At 37.4% G+C, this 22,548-nt stretch overlaps 1 protein-coding gene across 1 annotated transcript; it reads left to right on the forward strand.

Moving 5' to 3' along the window:
• Window positions 1-351: 351 nt before the first annotated feature.
• Window positions 352-21,232, forward strand: LOC133990312 (pituitary adenylate cyclase-activating polypeptide type I receptor-like). Its single transcript, XM_062428589.1, has 13 exons — window positions 352-489; window positions 5,251-5,347; window positions 8,390-8,500; window positions 8,611-8,717; window positions 8,810-8,907; window positions 10,974-11,106; window positions 13,160-13,313; window positions 14,253-14,313; window positions 14,924-14,993; window positions 15,109-15,200; window positions 18,170-18,299; window positions 20,487-20,528; window positions 21,029-21,232. The coding sequence occupies exons 1-13, from the start codon at window positions 448-450 to the stop codon at window positions 21,230-21,232; spliced, it is 1,341 nt and encodes a 446-aa protein (XP_062284573.1). The 5' UTR covers window positions 352-447.
• Window positions 21,233-22,548: the final 1,316 nt, after the last annotated feature.

The raw sequence follows: 22,548 nt of genomic DNA on the forward strand, positions 1-22,548 counted from the left end.
CACCCTTAACAAAAAGAGGTTATCCTTTAAAAATATGAATCCAATATATACATAAATTGATGTGCTCTGAATAACTTTTCAGCCCTATGTTGGTAAGATTTTACATTGTAGCGACTGTAGAGGACAGTACAAAAACTGAGCATATAGCAGAACAATAAGAGTATTTAGTCCTGCTTTCCATATGCAGTACAACAACTTAATAAAGTGATCCAGTGGGTAATACATTCAGACTCTTTTTCCTGTGTGTGTTGTATTACAGAGCCCTTGATGCTGAAGTGTGGTGAAGCTGAAGCTGAGGGGAGCAATTTCAGTGCATCCCAGTGAAAACACACAGACACACACACACACACACACACACACACACACACACACACACACACACACACACACACACACACACACACACAACCAAAGCCTTTTTTTGATACAAGCGCTTCAGAGGAGACAATGAGAGGCTTCCTGCTGACTGCAATCTTTCTGCTGCCCTTGGTGAGTAGTTTGTGTGCATACATCTACTGTGTACACATGTGTAGGTGTGTGTATGTGGATGGGGGTGTTCAGGAGCATACAGGAATGTGTACACATATATCAATATATAACAGTGTCAGCTTCTTCTTTAGGGTTTTTTTTTCATACGTACATTTTGACAAGTGCTGGAAGGACAGAAATCACTACATAAGGCATCAGCACATCAGCATATATTACAGATCCTGGATCAGGTCTGTTTTAATGCAACTGGCTGCAGTTTAGAACAAAAACAGATGGCTTAGCTGACCAGAGAGCTGCCTATCCATCTGCTCTGACTCACTTTTATTAGTGATCTCATTGAAATAAAAAGCAGAATAGTTGTGCAAGATGTGTGGGAGGAATTGTATCCAGTGCTCTGATGCAGCACAGCAGCAGTTCCCATGGTTAAACTACTTGGATACAGAAATTGTTTTTTTTAGAATAGTTATTGTTAGAATATATGTAACATAATGATAATTTCATCATGAGTATCATCTTTTAGTTGTTACCCTTTTGGTAGGCCTATATCTCTTTTTCTTCCTCAAATGTTCTAATTGCTAGTAAAATAGTAATTGTAGCAGTTGATTAAGATAGTTACTGTGTGTTATTGTGAAATGCATTCACAATGCAACCTTGCAGTCACAAACATCTTCTCTAACCTTTATGTTAACATTGCCCTCTAACAGCTAACATATGTGAGGTGTTTCTCCTGCTGACCTTCAGCGGCTGATGTGGCAGATACGTCGGTGATGTACTCATTGTGTGTCAAATGGATCTGGATAGTGTGCCAGTGGTGGGAGTTATCTGGCCCTCGAAAATAGCCTTGGGGAGGGAAAAGGGGTTCTGCAGCTTCAAAATGGGCAGCTTATCTGGACAGATATCTGTTTTTAGGAGAAGAGGAGAGAGATTTAGAAGCTACTGTAGAGGAGTCACAGGGAGCAGAAAACAAGATACACACTTTAAAAAAATAGATCATTGATCGGTCCTCTGATGTGCAATGATTACATGGTGTTTGTCCCAGGTTAGAGTTTTCTATCTACTGATACTTACAAAATTACAATTGCAACATTAAAATTTAAGAAATTTCTGATCTAGTAATGTACAGATTTGTTGCTAGGACACATCTGTAGCACTGTTAATCAAAAGCAACCAACTATCTAAACAGAAAGTTACTGTAGCATAATAAGTTGTGCATATTTGACAACAGCCATGCTATCAGCACTGTGAGGCTGTGCTAGTGGTGCTTTAGCATGCTAACGTTTGCTAATTAGCACTTTAGATCACATACAGTACAGCTGCAGGTATTTGGCCAATTTGAGTTCACGGTGTTGCTAGAGGAAAGTTAGAGGATTACCAAACTCAGTAGGATACATCCCCTGGGTATCATTTATGGCTACACAAAATTCATACCAACAAACGAACAATTTCAAAATATTTCAGACTGGACCAAAGTGTTAAATAGACAGATCGATACTCTGCTAGAGCCATTTTGCTAATACGGCTAAAAATAATGTAATAATTTATTGAACTTGACTGCCAATCCTTTGTAAATTATTGATTTTGTATGAATACATGGATAAAAGTGTTTTAGCGTTAATAGTGTCCATGCAGTTTAGCATAACAGACAACAACACATGCATTCAAGCTTGCTCTTGTGGTGGAAAAATAGCATTTATCACTCAAGAAAACACACAGACAAGTATTGACAGCTGAGGTGGTGCAATCAAAAATACAATCAAAAATATAATGTACTATATTCTGGAGAGAAAAATACCCAACACCACTTGCTCACTTGCTAAGATCACCATCACTCTCTGCCAAGTGAGTATTCAGCCAGATCTTAAATACCCTCAAACAAAGGCAAGACTATTGCAGTCAACCCTAAAGGCCCATAAACAAGTTTGGAAATATAACAAGAGTTTGATTAGCCACGGGGTAGAGTGTCTGTTTTGAAAGAAATAGACACAGAGCCGCATTCAACAGTTCCCGCCTACATGTTCTCACACTATAATAATAGAAACCCAAAGGGTGATGATAAATGATAAATCTTAATGTATCATGTTGCTTCATGTTGGTTTTACTTTCACATTGTTTAGGAATGTGTGTGTGTGTGTGTGTGTGTGTGTGTGTGTGTGTGTGCGTGCGTGCGTGCGTGCGTGCGTGCGTGCGTGCGTGCGTGTGTGTGTGTGTGTGCGCGTGTTTTTGTTACCTTTTGGGGATCTCTTCCAGTATAAACACTGACCCTGTCTGGACCAGTATACCTAATGGGGACTAAAGCCTGGTCCTGATGAGGCAAAACATCATTTCTGAGGTCCTGGTTAAGGTTCAGAGTAAGGTGTGTAGTGAGGTTGGGTTAAAGTTAGGGTTAGGCTGTCCACAATGAATGGAAGTCAATGCAATGTCCTAGAAAGATAGCTGTGCAAACTGTGTGTGTGTTGTGTGTGTGTGTGTGTGTGTGTGTGTGTGTGTGTGTGTGTGTGTGTGTGTGTGTGTGTGTGTGTGTGTATGTATGGTAGCGTGTGTTTATGTGCCTGAAAAGAAAGCACTTTAAATTAATTGCGACTGTAATAATAGTAAAATAAAAACAGCAACACACATATCCTGCCTTCTGTCCAGTATGCCATATAAATACATGACTGAAAAGCACATTTCATATTGCCATCTTACAGGCCTGTCTGCACTCATGCCAAACAGATATTAGTCATTTGCATCCAATTATTTCTCATTTCTGGGAAAGGCTTGTCTACAGTATGTGTTGGCTTCTAGCTAGTTACCTGCTGCTTAGCAACATGGGTGCCAGCTACGTGTGTAAAGGAAGGTCTTTCTAACAATGCCAGTGTCAGTTTCATTATCAAAACACTATTATAGATCATAAAAAAGATAGGCGTTTCATGTCTTTTTTTTGTTTCCCCATCCAGGTGAGGCACAGTTTCTTGGTGTATTATCTGGAAATGCAGTTAATAATGACGTTTTAAAAAAAGATACAAACCCAAACCAGAAAGCTTTAATGATGTTTCACATAATGCATGCAGTTGTTTCATATTCATCCCACATGCGGCAGTGCAATGAAGAAAGGGAGTGAATCAGGGGACATCTTCACAGTCAGTTGATGCCCTATCTTATCTAGGCAGCGAGGCCTGAAGTGAATTCATATTGGAGGGCAGAGAGAGAGAGAGTGATGAGTCAGCCATGGCTCAGAGGGCTGGGACATATTACACCTATCATTTCATAGCGAGAGTTAAGGGTGGGGGTGCTAGAGTGCTGTAAAACAGAGATTGGCCTAACAGAGTGAGATGGGAGGGGGCGTACTGAGAAGACATAGAGTATCTCCACTAACTCTGAGTAAACAGTTTCCCTGACTGCACCTCCAAGAAGGCAGCACCTACCATCCACCTGCTCCGGTGACAGTTACAGATACTGGACCATCTTCACTTTCAATAACGTGGTGTATCTGCAGTTGAAGCAGAACATGGGTGTGAAGGCTATAATTACAAGAGTTATTTGGTAAAACACACATCTCTGACTAATGATCTCCTCTGCTAAAACAAAATGTCAAGAGCAGTTTGACATGACAGATGGTGTTAAAGTAGATAGTCGCACCAAATCAGGTATGATGGTGTACGCCTCTGAGTTCAACATGTTTCATCAAAAACGATTAATGTTCACATAAATCTAAATACTCAAAAAGGCCATTTTGACTAATTTAACGTATACCAAGAGGTAACATTACCTGTAACCTTTTTTTCCCCCGTGTGCTTTAATTACATTTTAGGGCAACACAATAACCTGCAAACACAACACTGACATATTATCACCTTACAGAGTAGTTGGCAAACGTGTTACTGTAGCAAACAGTTGCTTATTTAGCAGACACAAAGCAACATTATTGTAGCATTCACCTGGAACCATGCTTCTATTCACAAGGTAAATTTAAGTAAATTTAATTTTTAGCTCTGCTTCTGTCTCTGCCAACCCCTGAGAGAAATATCTGGCTCTGAATGTGTTAAATGCTTGTCAAAGGTAAACTGGCCAATTGCTAACTTTGGCTGCTGTTTGGTGCTGAGTAGGTTTATCAGTGCAGTTGGTTTATAACTGCTGTTTCACTGAAGAGTGTGACCTGTATTTCTGTAACATTAAATATGTGTGACAAAATGAGCAACAATAAAAATTAATGTTTAAAGGAATCATACTCCAAAAATAAATAAAAATGGCTGTGTCTGAACACTGAGTGGAAATGTTATGATCTACAGGCCACAGCACCCTCTCAAAAATGATATTGTGCAGCAATAATCCTGTCAGTGATGACATGGTGATTGTCCAAAATTTCAATTTACAAGCATTAACTGATTGAAGGTCTAACATATATTATAAGGAGTGATTTTGGACACAACCAGTGTCTGCTCCATGAGAAGTATCAGCAAGTGGTTTGATGAGTTTGACTGATAGTACGTCTCCCTAGCAACAGAGGCTTTCTGACTCTTCTGGTTGGTCCGTGTAAATACCTGACATCACCTATTTCTAACAAAGCTCTGCTCACTTCAAAGTGGTGAGAAGAGCACAAGCAAAAACACAGAAAACATCATATCACAGTAAATGTTATTTTAACTTGGCAGCTAATACTGTGTTCATGTCAGACCCCCTCAACTATAACAAGAAGCTGAATAAAAACACAAATGATTGATGGTGCAGTGTTACAATCAATATTTAGTGGGACTTTGTGTGTGTTTGTTGTGTTTCCCCCAGGTGGCCTCGGAGTCCGAGCACTGTATAATGAAGCGTGAACATGAGAAATGCTTGGAGAATATGGCGCTGCACAACCCCACTGACGAACTTGATATAAGTATGTGAGGATGTGTCCAAGACTATGAACGTGCATGTGTGCTTGTATGTGTTCTTGCATTCCTTTTGTTCCAATAATCTGGCATGAAGTCACCTGTTTTTATGGCTCTGTCTGTGATTAAACTGTTGACGTCTTTGGTGACTCAGAAAGTACAAGACTGTTGGTAAATAAAAGCCATGCACGTCTTAAAAATGATTTAAAAAATAACCTTTTGTTTATTCTCGATGATCAGACATTTTTCAGTTTATCCAATCAGTTCTGAAAAGGTCATAGAAGGCCATGTAAGGATGAAAGATGAGCCTTATATCATTTTCATATCACCCCGAAAGGGCACTATACAGCACAAACAACTTTCCGCTGATATACAGTTCTCAAACCAAATGCCTTGTGCAATGTCACGCTGAGCTGCTTGCGCATTTTCCCCACATGTCCCTTTTTCCCACAAACACAGGAAACTTGGTATGTGAAGCCTGGAAGCAATTATTTTCTTGGCTATGAACTAAACTGTTTTCATTAGCAACTGCTGCAGGCTTCTCTGTTTGAAACTTACCAAACAGACTGCAACTCCCAGACTGCACTGTGACTCATGGCTTCGCTGACGGCCACTGGCACCTTGAAAATAACATGAAACATAAAAGATTTAAGAGTGTAAGATAACAAGTTTAAAGAGAGAGAGGCGCCGTGAGTTCAGCTCGTTTTTCAGCTGTATATTTTAAAGGTCAGTCCTGCAGTCCTCCTGTGTGCTGCACAGTAAGCTGCTGTCTTTTAATGTGTTTTTATCTACGTTTCTTTTGCATTTTTATATCTTTTTTGATAAAGTCTGATTCCCTGAGGTGGGTTAGAGTGGAGGTATAAATAACTCACATGCATAATTTGTTCTCACTTCACACTTGCATTTATAGTTAACAGTAGGTATCTGGTCGTTGTTTTATTCCCCTTATTCTTCTGCAACATGGGTATTTTTTATTTTTGTGTTCAACTATCCAATTTCAGAACTGATAATTGCCCGTGTTGGCTTGCCTTGACCTTATAACTGAACCTGTCTCCTCCTGTCCCTTTAAAAGGAACTATGTTGTGTTTCTGCTGACAGCAAATCGTTGGTGAGGAAATAAAAACGCCCAGTTTGCAGAAATCCGACTTGGTAGCAGAAAAATAGCAAGAAAAGGGGAAAAAGACAAATGAAAAAAGGGAAACAATTTGTATGAGAAAAGAAAAGTGTTTATAGATAGGGAGGAATTGTTTTCTTTATCTTTTTCCTTTTTCAGATTTATCCAAATCTATTCTTAAAAGCACATTGTATAATCTATTTGTCATGATATTTTTAATTGGGATACTCAAACCTCAGATTAGTCTGCAGGCTGTGTGAAATTGCAATGTAATGATTTGCTTTCTGGTGCTGTAATCACTATCCTGCTGAATTTAGCCAGTATGATATGAATAGCAGCTCTAAAATGACCTGGAAAGTATTATTTCAGAATTAAAACATCCAATCCATTTAGGTACCTTATATGAGAGTGTCACATTATAGGAAAGCACACTTGATTACCCTTCAGAGTCAAATTCAGGGCTTAATCAATGACAATAATGATTAAGATTGATTATTGTTATTGTATGTGATTTTTCAAGCAAAAAAACACAAATTATTCCCAACTCAAGCTTCTCAAATGTGACATTTTTCTGCTTTTCTGTTTTATATCATCGTCAGCTGGGCAAAACCTGCAATTTGATATCGCCTCTGCCTTTTTTCCCCACTTCTTTCTGACTTTTTTGTGCAACAAATTTCAACAATTAAGTGGGAAACTAATCTTCAGATTAATCAGTAAGAAAAACAATCATTAGTATAGGAGAAGATCTTCTAAGTGCATTATGAAATGTTTTTCCTCTCTTACCAATGTTTAAAGTTTAACAAAAAATTGTGGGTTAATGCTGAATCTGAACTTTTGAGCTGCATTCTTTGACACTTGCACACCATGACTCAGAAATCTCAGTAAGTCATTCAATCAAATCGACTTTAATGAGAAAGACTTTCTGTCCATCTTGAGAATCCATCCACCTGTGTTTGTGCATACATCTATTGTCTACTGTGACTGTGTGATATGTATGTAGAGCGTATGCTGTGCAGCCCGCTGAAGATTCAGCACCCTGTGGGATCTTGTGTGAGATAGCCAGTGATGCAGACAGAGTGCTTTATTAAGCCGGTTACCTCCGTAGCTCAGTGCGGCTCATTTGGCTCAGATTTGCCCTTTAAAAGGTAATTGGCTTCGTGTCCGGCTCACCAGACAGAACCAAAACAGATTATAGAGCCGAGCAGAATAGAGAAAGGTCTGCAAACACACATGCATGTCTAAGAACACATACACAGATGAACCCATAAGCAAAATGCATGCGAGTGAATACACATACAATCAGACTTGCACCTGCCTGCCTCTGCGGCACTATAAAATCACCTGAGCATAAACAACACAGTAAACCTAGAGAGATGGAAGGAGAAAGAAGGAGGGACGGGGTAGTGCTGGAGACAAAAGACATGGAAGCAGAAAGAAATGGAGACAAATAGAGAAAAATCAAAGCTGTGATAGCTGTGCAGAAAATAAATGGTGTGAGATTTATTCTAAGAGTCAGATGAATAGACGGAGATCATAACCAAACAAAAACAATAGATTGAACTGGGTTTAGTAAAATTTTGTTATATATTACACCTTCTGAGGAGAACACAGGTGCATGTAATTTTAAGAGATGTTAAAAAGAAACACTTTGGCTGTAGTTTCTGTCACAGTTGTAAACTATCAACACATACTACCTAAAATAAAGTGTTAAATGGATCTGAATGAGAAGTGAGTTTTGCTTTCACGTTAGCAATAGTTTTGTCCCTGTCAGTGTCATGAAAATGCCAGATATCTTTGCAAACTCTATTATCTCCAATTTAATTACCTTAAATTCATGTCAGATTCATTTACTCAGAGACATAACAGTAGAAATTCTGAATTGGAACTTAACTCTGACCAACACGTGTTTCTGTTTCTTTTGTTCTCTGCTGTTCAGTGTGTCCATGGATGTGGGACAATCTGACCTGCTGGCATGCGGTCAGTATCGGTGAGGTTGTGGTGGTCAATTGTCCAGAGCTCTTCCATGACTTCATGGGCCCCGATGATGGTCAGTGGAACTAAGACACTAAATGTGTTTTGAATGTATTTGTATTCCAAAATAATTTCTATTCAGTTCAACTTTGCCCACTGCAGTTCAAGCACATTTGTTACTTTCAGAAATGGGGAGGGTGAGTCGCAACTGTACGGAGGATGGCTGGTCTGAACCTTTCCCTCACTATGTGGACGTCTGCTTCCCCTATGAAAACACTACAGCAAGCAAACCTGTACGGCTTCTCTCACCTCATCTTAAGTTTCATATCTTTGCATCTATCATAGACATACATGCTGTTAATACATTCTCTGTTTCCAACATCAGGACCCATACTATCCATCGGTCAAGGCCCTGTACACAGTTGGCTACAGCACATCTCTGGTGTCTCTCACTACAGCCATGGTCATCCTCTGCAGATTTAGGTGAGTATCACAATGAAGACTTCAAACTGCAGGTTTCTCAAAAGTGGGATTTTGTATGTAAAAAGGTGTCCTTTAGCTTGTTCTGAGAAATGTCTTTAACCCTTTGAGTCTTGTTGGCAAAAACTCAAAATCATATTCAGCCGATGAAAAACAATAGTGTCAAAACCCACAAAATGTGTTTGCTTGTTTTACCTTATTGATACATTTTTCAGTTAATTTAAAATTGCATAAAACTTGTTTCTGTTTTTCTTTTCTTTTTTAATTGTCACAGACAAGCCAAATTATGGCATTGCTGAGTATCCTAACTTAATCTATTATAGCAATGTACTCTATGGTATGTCTCGTCTTTAATGGTCCCAGACAAAAGCAATTGAGATGTTATTTTTTGTGTTTCCACATGGCATGGCAATCTTTAGTTTGGTTAAAAACAATTTGCAAGTCAAATAAGGTGAAACAGACTAGAGTGTAGATCTACAGCGTCTTCGTGAAAATCTGCAAAGGAAAACCAGACAGAATCATCACAGCTGCATATTTTGTACAAAATGCAACACAATGTGCTTTATGTAAAATGACAATGTAATCACAACACAACCATAAAAATGCAGATTCAGCAGATCAAAATGCATCAACAGGTTTTAGTACAGTTAAACAGGAGTCACAAATGTCAAATATATATACAAAACACATAAACACACACACACACACACACACAAGGGGGCGTTCCAGGCAGCCTCTCCTGCTTTAGAGTTAGTATGAGGGATGGTTAAAAGACCACTGCCTGTGAACCTGAGAGTTCTTGCTGGTTTGTATCTAATTAGCGTGTCTTTTATTAACTGAGGTGCAAGGCCATTTAGAATTCATTCTAGTTTTGATGGGGAGCCAATGCAGAGATTTAAGAACAGGTGTAAAGACTTTTTAGTTCTGGTGAGAACATGAGCTGCTGTATTTTGAATTAACTCTAGTTGCTGCAGTGCTGCCCAGTGAATAGACCATCACAGTAGTCTAGTATACTTGTTATAAAGGCAGGGATTAGGTTCTCAGAGTCTGATTGTGATAGAAAGCCCCTTAGTTTTGAAATGTTTTTTAGATGGCAGAAGGCCATCTTGTGATATGATTGATATGGCTCTTAAAGTTTAGATCACTATCTCGGATTACACCCAGATTTCAAACTCTCCAGCGACAGAGAGCTGAGAGGAGCTGCAATTTTTTGTCTCTAAACCTTTTCACCAAATATGAGTATTTCTGTGTTGTCTTTGTTTAGTGTTAAGAAGTTCTCTGACATCCATACATTAATATCATCAGTACACTGAGTCAGCGAATGTAAAGGATCTAGGTTATCAGGAAATTGGGATATGTACAGTTGTGAATCATCTGCATAATTATGATAGTTTGTTTTGTGTTGTCGTATAACATGTGCGGGTGGAAGTAGATAGAAATTAAAAAGTAGTGGTCCAAGAATTAAACCTTGGGCTACTCCACACATAAGTTGGAGAGGTTTATAATTAGCAGTAACTATTGCATCAAGGTTGCTCAAGTGGTTTTGTGACAGCTGTTTAAGCGCTGTGGGAAGTATTCCTGACTGAAGAGAGCAGGTAATAAGTTCTAGTACTTTAGGTGCTGAGCACTTAAAAACTGTTTTGAAAAATGTGATAGAGAGACCGTCCAAGCAGGAGGCAGAGGACCTTGTCAGTAAGCCCACAGAACTAAACTAAATTTTAAAAAATTGAATTATCTATAAAAATTTCACCATAAACAGGTTACATATTGAAGGATATTTTCTGTTGCCAACTTCCTGGATGTAAGCTGTCTGAAAAGGTTTTGAAAACCGCTCTGCACCCAACTGAGTGCTATAGATGGCGTAATCAAACTGACTTAAGTACAGCAAATTTTTAAAGATATCTCCACTGCAACGTGTAGTGACTATGCCTGAGAATAAAGGGAGTGAAAATCAAGGGGGAAAAGCCAGGTGTTCAGAAGGGTAAACACAAGAACATTTTAACATTAACATTTTTTTTTTTTAAACAAACAATTTAGGATTGGTAAACATTTCTCTCTCTTCTATCCAGGAAGCTCCACTGTACCAGGAACTTCATTCACATGAACTTGTTTGTGTCCTTCATTCTGAGAGCCATCTCAGTCTTCATCAAGGATGGCGTGCTGTACTCTCAGGAGGACAGCGACCACTGCTTCATACACACAGTCAGTAACTTACTTCTACACATTATCTATGGCTGATAAACTACTTCCTCATATGGTTTTCATCAACAAGACCGAAAACAGCCATGACTCTATGTTGTATTATAAAGAAAAAATGAAGAGGTCATTTACAATTCACGATACTAATTGTTTAATTAATTTAAATTTGAAGCACTTAATTGCAAAATGAGGCTTTTATTATTCTAAATGGTCCAAAATAATTCTTGGCATGTTTTTAGTTGCTTTAAGAGGTTTGCAGAGTATTAGCACAGTGTTTTCAAGAATCTTAGGTAATCACTTCCATATAGCATTATTGAAGACTCAAGTCAAAGGGCAGCCACTCATTTTATAAAAGGAAGCATGTCTGTAAAATATGATCATGTCTGTTCTGTATGAGATATAAAGAGAGCTTCAAGCACTTCTCCTTCAGTCTTTTCTGTTTGATATGCACCTTTGAAGGAACTTCAATAAAGCAAACACGCTTTTAAATGACTAATACTCTGATTACAAATGCAGAACAAGCTCTTAGGCTTTGTCTGGTAACAACACATTGTTCACTGTTGTTAAGCAGGCATGATAAATAAACCTAATTAGGTACGCTAATGGCTTCAGCAAGGCCAGTGGAAATCTTCTAGTCCATTAACATATCAATGGTTACTTTGCCCTTCTTTCAAAACCCTCTGCTTTCCCGTTGTTGCCATGGCAATCACAGGTCAACATCGTGACACCATGATACAGTGAATCAGATCAGTGATGTAATTGGTTTACCCCAGAATATGGACTCTTTCATTAACATGATGTCACTAGATTACAGCCCACCTGACATGTAGGTGACATGTTCCTGCTGACTGAGAAACAGTTTGCATTTTCATTCATTGTCTCATAAGTTTTTAGAGTAATTGCAGTATGGTGCATTGATTTGCAACCCTGTCACCTTAGTGACATCAATCTCTGTTTACAATGTGATTTACAGGAATAAGAACATTTGTCAGTCTGACATTTATTGTCTTGAGCTTTTAAAAAAGGACTGAACATTATGCATGGATTTTCCATTTGGAAGCTGCAACAAAATGCTGGTGTATATTATTGTGTAAAAGAAACAAGAAAGCTTATGAACAACCTGCAAGTCTTTTTTAGCCTTAATTTATTTAAGGTTTCACTGAGAGCAATGCTCTTTTTTTTCAGGAAAGCCCTGATCACATTCACACAATTACATATTCATACCTGGAAGCTGGCCAGTACAATCACAGTCTGATCTGCTGGCCACTGAGCAGTTCTAGTGGAACCGTTGGGGTTAAGGGCCTTGCACCTAAGGGCACCTCAGTGGTGATAATGAGGGAGGGGCAAGTCCTGCTTCTTCACTTTCCCACCCAGATTTATTCTTCTGGTCTTGGGGATAGAACTGACAATCATCTGGTCACAAAATTTGCCCTCCAAATTTTTAAATTTACTAAAAAAGTTTTTGGCAGTTTTTGATGATGATATTGTTGCAGAACTGACACTGGCTTCTAAGTGAAATAATAAAAAAACATCTTTAAATACCCTTAAAGGATTGTCCAATGTCCAGGTGTGGCTCTGACTATTTCTTGAAAAAGCCCACTTAAACTATATTGTCCAAGTTGACATGTGCTTCAATGTCATTGTTTTAACTGTTTACTGAAGAACATTTTTCAAACACAAAAATGAAATATGGTATAAAAAGCACAAAAAGGGGTGCGCAGGTGGTCGAGTGGTTAAGAGCGCATGCTGTATACGCAGCAGACCCCCGTTCGAGTCCCGGCCAGCGGACCTTTCTACATGTCACACCCCCCTCTCTCTCCCATAATTTCCTGTCTCTTTACTGTCAAATAAAGGCGTCTATGCCAGAAAAAATCTTTTTTTTTTAAAAGAAGCATAGCATTATTTTTAATTTTAATTAGATTATACATTTGAATTAATAACTACTGTGCTCTCCAGGCTTTATATATTCAACTAACAGGCAGCTTGTTTTTAACATTTTAACCATCTTTTGCCTTTTGCTGCACTCATGCAACTTGCCGTGTGTCTCCCTGTGCAGGTGGCGTGTAAAGCAGTGATGGTTTTCCTCCATTATTGTGTCATGTCCAACTATTTCTGGCTGTTCATTGAAGGTCTGTATCTCTTCACTCTGTTGGTGGAGACTTTCTTTCCTGAAAGACGCTACTTCTACTGGTACACCATCGTAGGATGGGGTAAGTGTCTGTTCCCAAGTAGTTATCATTAATGAAGGAAGGCAGCAACTTCTTTACTGTTCATTCTGTACATTTTCAGATTTGTGGTATATTTGTAAATTCAGAATAATGAATGTGTGATGTAATTCAGAAGTCAGTTTTCTTGCACATTTCCTTGAGTAAATGCAGATTTAGACTCAATTTGAGATTTTTCAAAATACAGAGAGCAATGGGGTGATTTATTAAAATAAACTGATATTCTGGATTCTCGTTCCCTAAAAATGTGTGGTTTTGTACATAATATGATTTTTCCAATACATTAGGACCCCCACCAGACATATGAACATATTCTGCTTTGTTAGTTTGTGGGCATGATATGTTTTGGCCACACAAAATACGTGAAATTGTATCTACTACTTTTCCCTCTTTGAAAAACTGTAGAATCCATGAATATGTAAATATTTTTTTTATTTTAGAGGTTAAACTGCTGCCTCTTACTTTACACATTATACCTTTATAAACTGCACGCTGGAACACGATTGGTTTCCCAGCTAGTTGTGATTTCACAAATTGCACAATATGTACACCTCTGAAACTCTTGTTTTTGATAAGCACAGGAACACTCTCTCTTCAGCAGATTGATTTGAAAACCACTTGCTAATGTTAAACTCTTCACGTACATCATTCTGCACAGTGAAGCTCAAACATCCAAGTAAACAACAATAAGCAAAACACATTAGCAAAACACATTTTTGGGTGTAAGGAGGCTGTAATGAAATAACAGTGCAATTTGGGTTACAACCAATCAAACATGAATCTGTTGTTTCAGTATATTGCAATTTTTAAAAAAGCATGATTGATGCAGATGCATGCAGATGAACATGGCAATCACCTAATATTATATCAGATTTTTATTTTTAAAAGTGGACTGTTTGTATTAATGCTCACTGTTTTTTACAGGGACTCCCACCATTTGTGTCACTGTTTGGGCAGTTCTGAGGCTCCACTTTCATGACACTGGGTATGTCCCAATATCTCTTCATACTTCAGCCAAGGCACTGTTTATCACACTAAAGTCTAAATGTTGCATTAAGATAATTTCTTGCTAAATATCGTATCTGCATCTTTGCAACTTACCATTTAAGATTGAAGGGAATACATAAATCCATAAACAAAATAACTGCCTTCTCTGATGGCATCACCAAATACACTTATCTTGATCATGTTTTTAGAATAATTGAATCAATGCAATCCGGTCAAAATTTAGAAAAATGGAGATGTGTTTCATGTGATAAGATTCATAACTGGTCCTTCATCTTTCCTAAGTTTTTCAATTTTTTTCTCAGCACAATACAGGATGCAGAAAACAAGCACTAGTTAGAAGTTTTACACTCATACATTATACTCATTGTACTAAGTAGTTGTAATGAAAAAAATATCATTCTCAAATATTACAGCCTGCTTCCATTTTAAATCCTCCTATCCCCTCTGACTTTGCCTTTTCACTCTGCAAATGTCCACAATATTGACACACTGTATGTGCCACATGTTATAAAGTGTGCAGCGAAAGTGAAGGAGAGCATGTTGAACGATTATTAAAATACACTGTTCTCCTCCTCCTTCTCCTCCAGATGCTGGGATACGAATGAGAACACTGCCCTCTGGTGGGTAATCAAAGGACCAGTTGTGGCCTCCATAATGGTATGACAGCTGCCGTGGATTAATTTTGACACATGCTAGGCCTTTGTTTGCCTGACGTGAGTGTAATTTATGACAAGGCTTTGAGATTTAGTATATTTTTTCTTTTCTTCCACAGATCAATTTTATCCTGTTCATTGGGATTATCATTATCCTGGTCCAGAAGCTGCAATCACCTGATATTGGAGGGAATGAATCAAGCATTTACCTGTAAGTTACAGTTATCAAATTGACTGAAACACCAGTCTGAAGTGTGTGTGGACAATTTAATATTTTGATTTTGAGATTTCTGGTAGACTGTGTACAGCCCTGCAGCTTAAAGAAATGTTATTCACCCTTGCTTAAAGGATAAGGCTGCTGATGTTCGGTATTTGTCTTACTGTCAAGAAATCCCATTAGAAGACCAAAACCAACAATGAATTGAGCCTACTAACAAGGATTATCCTAAAGCCTGATATAGCTTATTCATTTGTGCCATAAATTATTAAAAACACATGGTTGACATTTTACAATTATTAATAAGCATTTCAGTTTGTTTTTTTCAGCTACAAATGCAAAATGTGACAAATTAATGATTTTGATACATGAAACTGAATTAAATATTTTTAGGTTTTCAACTGTTGGTTAGACAAAATGAGACATCTTAAGACATAACCTTAGACTCAGTAGCATTTTTTTATTTGTACTAATTCCTACCATTATATGGACAAAATAATTAAGTACAGTTCGCTAAAGACTACAGTGCCCTGTTATTTTAAAAAGAAAAAGAAATATGTATTTGTGACTTATTTTCAAAGATCTGCATTTGCAGAAGGAATGAATGAGCTTCAGGCTGAAAGCCGCAGGCATGATCAGGAAGTTGTTGTTTGGTCTTTTCTTGGGATTTGACAACAATAAGAAAAATATAGAACAACACCAGCCTTTTTCTCTCATCAGACACCACATGATACCCTGGATAATAGATAAAATTCTGCCATCTTGGCTTTTTCTACTTGATATTTTAACTTTTTTCCCTGTAGATCAGAGGGCATTGTCTGCTAGCCAACTAATACAATACATCATTTTCAAGAGGACATTTATAAATGGATTTTACTGAAATTTTATCGTTTTTATATCCAAAGTTTTACCCTTAGAACACTGACGTGTCTTCTCCTCCGATAAACTTTCTCAGAACATGATAATTTGAAGTACCTGCTGGCAAAAGGCTTGAGTCTCATTATGGAGTTGTACTGTAGCCAGACATCACTCCTGTTCAGCTCCCACAGGATATTGTCTTTGGAGGCCCTGCAGATAATGCCATTCTCATCTGTTGCTTAAACCTGTGCATGTGTGACCAAGTGTGAACGTGTGTGTGTGTGTGTGTGTGTGTGTGTGTGTGTGTGTGTGTGTGTGTGTGTGTGTGTGTGTGTGTGTGTGTGTGTGTGTGCGCTGTGTGAGACTGCGTGTCTGTGTCCCTAAAGACATTGTCTTTGTTGTATTGTTGTGTTGTCTTTGTGCTGTGTAGCAGCTGTGCTCAGAAATGCTTCAGTGAGCCCACACAGGCTGTTCAGCATTCGTGCAGGATGTCAGAGTTATCCACCATCACACTGTAAGTGTGTGTGCGTGTGTGTGGGTGTGTGTATGTTTGTCCACAGACACACATGATTGTGTGTGTGTGTGTGTGTGCTTGTGTCAACTGCATGTGTGTATGTGTGTGTGCGTGTGTGTGTGTTTTACACCAGGGGTTCTTAAAGTTTTATTAATGTTCTAGACTCCCAAATGCATACTCTCTCTCTCTCTCTCTCTCTCTCTCTCTCTCTCTCTCTCTCTCTCTCTCTCTCTCTCTCTCTCTCTCTCTCTCTCTCTCTCTCTCTCTCTCTCTCTCTCTCTCTCTCTCTCTCTCTCTCTCTCAAAAACACACACACACACACACACATTTATTTTGAGTGCTAGTGGTTAAAGACAGCAGCACAAAATGTTACATCTACTTATTGAGGAAAGTTTTTTATTTAAATATATTTTCTCGAATCATAATGAAATAGATCAGAGTACAACAGTTTCGTTTGTTTCTTAAGGACTCCTGGAGGTCACTGGACTGCTTTCTGAAAACCACCATCTTGCTCATTTGTGTCTTCCATTATTTTAAGGTGTCATTTGTTGTGTGTATTTTGTGTATTTCCTTTTCTCACATAGTGAAATATGTAACTTTATACTCTGTGTGACTACATGGATATATCATACATGTCAAAAGTTATGTGTTTCTCATTCAGTCTCATTGTTGTGATGAGTTCACAGTTCAATCCATTAATACAGTAAAAACCTAACCTCACTCTTAAAAGAAAAGATGAAGTTGGTGTTACTGTACATTTTTCTTATTGTCAACAAATCCCATCCCTTTCTCTACCTTGTGTATGCTACATGTCCTCAAGCATGTCTGTTCTTTCTGAAGATGTAAATATTTTTAAAAGATGGGTCACAAATGTATAGTGTTATTATTTTAAGAGGCTCGTAATTTCCTTACACAGCTGGGCATTGTAGTTTTTGGCAAATATGAATAAGTAGTGCATTTTAGAGGGACTATTTTCAGTCAGAGAAGATTAATACACATTTATAGTTTATAGTTTACAGCAAACTTCACTCTAGACTATTTTATTAATACACATTTGATGCTTTATCAAGTATTTATTTACATTAAGTGTATTGTATTATTTAGTATTTAAAGCAGCAGGATGGTGTAATATATGTGTGACTGACTCAAAACAGCCATGTTAATCGTAATGAAAGATAATGTTGATTTTGTTTTATTATGTAATTTGTTGACAATGAGAAAAAAAATAGAATATCACCATCTGGAAAAACCGTCAGAATTAATGATTAAGCCTTTGTTTTTAACAAAATTGATATCTGTATTCGAGATTAAGGTAGAAGTATTTATTTTTCAATTTGTGGCTTGATTAACATTTTTTACCTGCATCTAAAACGACTAGTAGGCAGAAAACATGTAGCTTTATTCTTGCATTACATTCAGCTGACCAGCACCACTGAAACATGAATGATTTGATTTGTGTTTTACATGCACTTCAATCTAATTAAACTGTGCGTTGTGTGCGTGTGTGGATAATGTGTTCGTGTGTGTGTGTGTGTGTGTGTGTGTGTGTGTGTGTGTGTGTGTGTGTGTGTGTGTGTGTGTGTGTGTGTAGGCGTCTGGCGCGCTCCACCCTCCTGCTCATCCCCCTGTTTGGTATTCACTACACTGTGTTCGCCTTCTCACCTGAAGATGTCAGCAAAAAGGAGAGACTGGTCTTTGAGTTGGGACTTGGATCCTTCCAGGTATGCTTTTTACAGCTACTCCAGCTTCCATTTTCACTTAAAGAGAAATACCTGATAATGAATGAGGGAGCGTAGTGGGATAATAAATCATCTGAGTATACTAAATACAAAGAGGCTGCTTACAAGAGTGCTAGTGATATTCAGACCTCACAATGTGTGTCGGTGTTCAGCTATGCAACAACACTTCCAATAAAGGTTGGGGACAGCAGTTGGCTTTTGAAGCTTTTACTGACTAAAAAGAGTTTGATCAATGATATTATGAAATGAATAAGTACAATAACAAGGTCACTATACTCACAAAAGTGTAGACTAGCTGTTAAATTAGTTATTGTCCTTCACGCTGGAAAGGAACACCAAGATCAACATTAAATGCCCAGTGGAAGTACAACATGGTAATTAATCTTGCAAACCTGCACATGCCGAAGGCCAAAATCAATCCTTCATTCGTTCATTCACAACTCCCTCTATAACAGACACTTAATAGTTTATAGTTTTTTATGTTGTACTGAGGATTTTTTTAATTTTTGTGATTTATTTTTACCTCATGATCTGATACTGTCTGATACTGACAGCAGGGCATGACAGTAAACTGGAAACTGATGAGCTGAAGTTAGGGACCGTCTCCTAAGTGCATGCAAATCGACCAAAAAAAAAAAAATTGCTTTCTATTTTTGTCAAATTGAAACTTAAAGTACTTTAGTTTTTAGTAACTTTATTTTCATCTGGATCTTCTCAGTGGAGTGAAGAAGTCTGCTGCAACCCAAAAAGCATTTTCCCATAGACCTCTATTATGAAATAAGAGATGTTAAGACAACTTAAACTGCAAATAAGATACATTAATTAATCAATGAAGGTTTTATGATTATTATAGTAAAACTTTCATAGAGCCTAGAAAAGTGTAGTGGCTTATATACAGTACCCAGCTTGCAATTTTCTTTGAGTCAGGTATCTAGTTCCTACAGTATAATTCATCTGTGACCTCACCCCACTGTATGCACAAAAAGCAATATGGGAGTTTTTTAGTGTGTTTGTTAGTTTATTGCTTTCATCTAGATTTCTTCCCATTATAAGATCAACATTCATTTTTTAAAGAAAATCATGCAATATGCATGCCAATGCAAGCCTCACTTGTATTTTCCCACTAACCTACTGTTCTGTCTCCACTGTTCATTTCCCCGAAATCCTTCAACAGCTACACAACTTTTATTTAGATTATTTTTCTTCTCTCCGTTTTTAAGGTGGGGTACAAATAAATGTGATGTTTTATTGTGTTATTAATTCAGGCATGGTGAAAAGTTGTTATTTTGTTGGCAGCTAAATTTCGAGATATGATGTGTATAGTGATAGTAAACAATTTGAAGTATAGAATGAACCATTTCTAACAGTTTATGATGTAAGCCAAGACTCCTCCCAGTGTAGAGTAATTGCAAATAGGCACACAAATACAGACATTTTTGTGATTATAAATATACACAGATGCTGATAGTAGCTTCAAGTTTACCCCTACTATAGATAATACTCAAATAAGGGCATTTGGGAAGTAGATAAAATGTGTTCATCAATATTTGCTTGATCACAGAAGTGACAAAATGCTTTTTCTAGGCTATATATGTTGTTGTTAGTACTGAAACAATCAAATCAGTCAATTAATCAACTATTTTAATAACTGATTCATCATTTATATAATTTTCCTCATTCCTAGATCAATGAATAAACATAGTTTTTTGTTTCACCACTTTATTTAATTATACTTTCATTTTTGATATGTACCATCAAAAAAATTTACCAAGCGTTTTTATGCACAACAGCTTAATTCATAAAGCATGTCTACAACTGATAAAAACATTGTATCATTCTACTGGTGTAAAACTCAATTTTTTAAATATTTGTATAAATAAAATGTTGGAAACGATAAATCCTTTAGAGGAAAATACCAACGGTCACTTAAAAAGCAGAGTGAGCGCTCTGTAATCTTTCCCAATTATTAAACACTGTGATACAAACTGTTGTGTGGAGACAGCTCTGGAAGTTCAAAAGAGGTAAAATTGCAACTTCAATACCCAGGAATTATACTGTGTGACCAGTACTACATGTCATGAATATTTTACCAGTTTGTCACAGATGTTTTTGTATGTCTCCGCTCCATCTCAAGCTTTTCTTATTTGTTGTCTCCATTCTCCTCCTCAGGGCTTTGTGGTCGCTGTCCTCTACTGTTTCCTCAATGGAGAGGTAAGCTTTTGTCCCTGTTCATAAACCCATTCACTTTGTACTCTTCATATTTGATCAGCATCTTATTATCTGACACAGATTTATACCAGAAATACTCTAAATGATAAAAATACAAGTATAAACACTTAAGAAATGTCCTTATATATACATGTACAATGTATATATACATGTATATACAATGTATATACAATGCACAATGTATATATACAATGTATATATACATGTTCAATGTCCTTATATATGCATCTACAACATATCACAACGTATTACACTGTAATATGTTGTACATGTATAATGACAGTAAAGACTATTCTTCTCCTTCTTCTTCTCCTTCTTATAAGCCATTTAAAATAACTTATATACTGCTTATCAATGTGAAATGTGGAACGGGGAATAAAATAAAATGTAACCCCACAAAACGTAGGTGTACTGTACCTTTTCGTGGAGCTGGTACAGCTTAAAGTACATTAAAAATGACCTTGTGAAGTTTCTCCCTGAAGGTGCAGTCGGAGATCAAGAGGAAATGGCGCAGCTGGACGGTGAACCGGTACTTTGCTGTGGACCTGAAGCAGCAGAGGCACCCTTCATTGGCCAGCAGTGGGGTGAACGGTGGGACTCAGCTGTCCATCCTCAGCAAGAGCAGCTCCCAGATACGCATGTCCAGCCCTCTGGCGGAGAACGCCAACATCAGCCTCCCCACCTGAGCGCCTGATCGGCTGGAGACGACTTCAAGGTGCCGTTCCTCTTAACTACGTCCAGACCAACCAGAGCAGACCAAAGTGGCCCCTCACACACCTCTTATATTTTGTAGTTTGGCCTTTAGAAAATGTATTTCTGAAAGCATTTACTGAAGATAGTTCATTCATTAGAGGTGCATAGTTGTCTTTCATACTTTAGGATTTAATTAATTTTTGAGTTTCATTTTTCTGCCTATTTGAGTGCTACAATTGACTGTAGGTTGTGGCATTTGAATTATTTTTAGTGATGGATTTAAATTTTTACAGACAGCTCAAATCACTTCATCAATTTGAATATTTGAAAAAAAGAGATATTACAGAATCTCTTTCTGCCAATGCTGCTATCAAACTATAGCAGTACTGAAGGTTGCACAGATAAACAAAAAATCAGTAGTTAAACATCAATTGCTGGGGTCATATTTGGCTGTAAAATAAATGTGCTTCAAAGTGCCACACAGGTTGTCTGAATGGATCTGATCCCATAACAGTCCAAAGGTAAATATCAACCAAACCTTCGCCTTGCTTGTATAATTCATAATTTAAATCATTGTTTAAATGTTTCATCTTAAAGTTGACATTTTTCTACAATCAGCCGTGAAGTACAGAGTATGTCAAAAGATATATTTAAAAGAAAAAAAAGCAACTCATGGACTTTGTAAATAGTTTTCAGTCTCTAGATCAGAATTCTTTTTTCATTTTTTAATTTATTGTATTGACATAACGCAGTATTGTAATGACCTTTTCAAAAAACAAAAAAGGAACTGGAGCCCAAATCTGTAGACTTCATCCCATAACCTGAAGACCCAGAATATCAGCACGATTTACTCTGAACTATTTATTTATATTTAATTTTTTTTAAAGAAAAAAAGAAAACACATATAGAGTACTATAGGGGATATCACAGTACATGAAGAAATACAGGAAGTCATTCAGATAAAAAAAACTGATTTCTCCTCACAAACAGTGCACTACAGTAATTTCCTCCAGTCGGTTTTCTCTATACACACTTGTCAAATAGGTTTTTTACAGACTGTGATCAAACACAGCACATGTGCCATTCAGTGGATGCTTTTATCCAAAGCTCCTCACAGTATTTTACTGTAAGCAAACCCTCAACATGCTCTCAGACATAACAGGATTCTTTGTAGTGCCATATTGAATCTGCTTTTCATCTGAAGTTGGAAATTATTAAATAAACCATTTCCTACACTCACATCCCAAAGTGCCTAGTCAGTCACAAATAGCTATCATTTTTATTTACAATGAACAGATAAACATAAATG

The sequence above is a fragment of the Scomber scombrus genome, chromosome 11, assembly GCF_963691925.1.
Source record: "Scomber scombrus chromosome 11, fScoSco1.1, whole genome shotgun sequence".
In the NCBI taxonomy this organism is placed as follows: Eukaryota; Metazoa; Chordata; class Actinopteri; order Scombriformes; family Scombridae; genus Scomber; species Scomber scombrus.

What these genes read in the sequence shown, in the direction of transcription:
- LOC133990312 (XM_062428589.1), top strand. Translation starts at nt 448, where the DNA reads ATGAGAGGCTTCCTGCTGACTGCAATCTTTCTGCTGCCCTTG. An exon ending in CAATCTTTCTGCTGCCCTTG is followed by an intron (nt 490 to 5,250) that starts GTGAGTAGTTTG and finishes TGTTTCCCCCAG; the next exon opens with GTGGCCTCGGAGTCCGAGCA. An exon ending in ACACTACAGCAAGCAAACCT is followed by an intron (nt 8,718 to 8,809) that starts GTACGGCTTCTC and finishes TTCCAACATCAG; the next exon opens with GACCCATACTATCCATCGGT.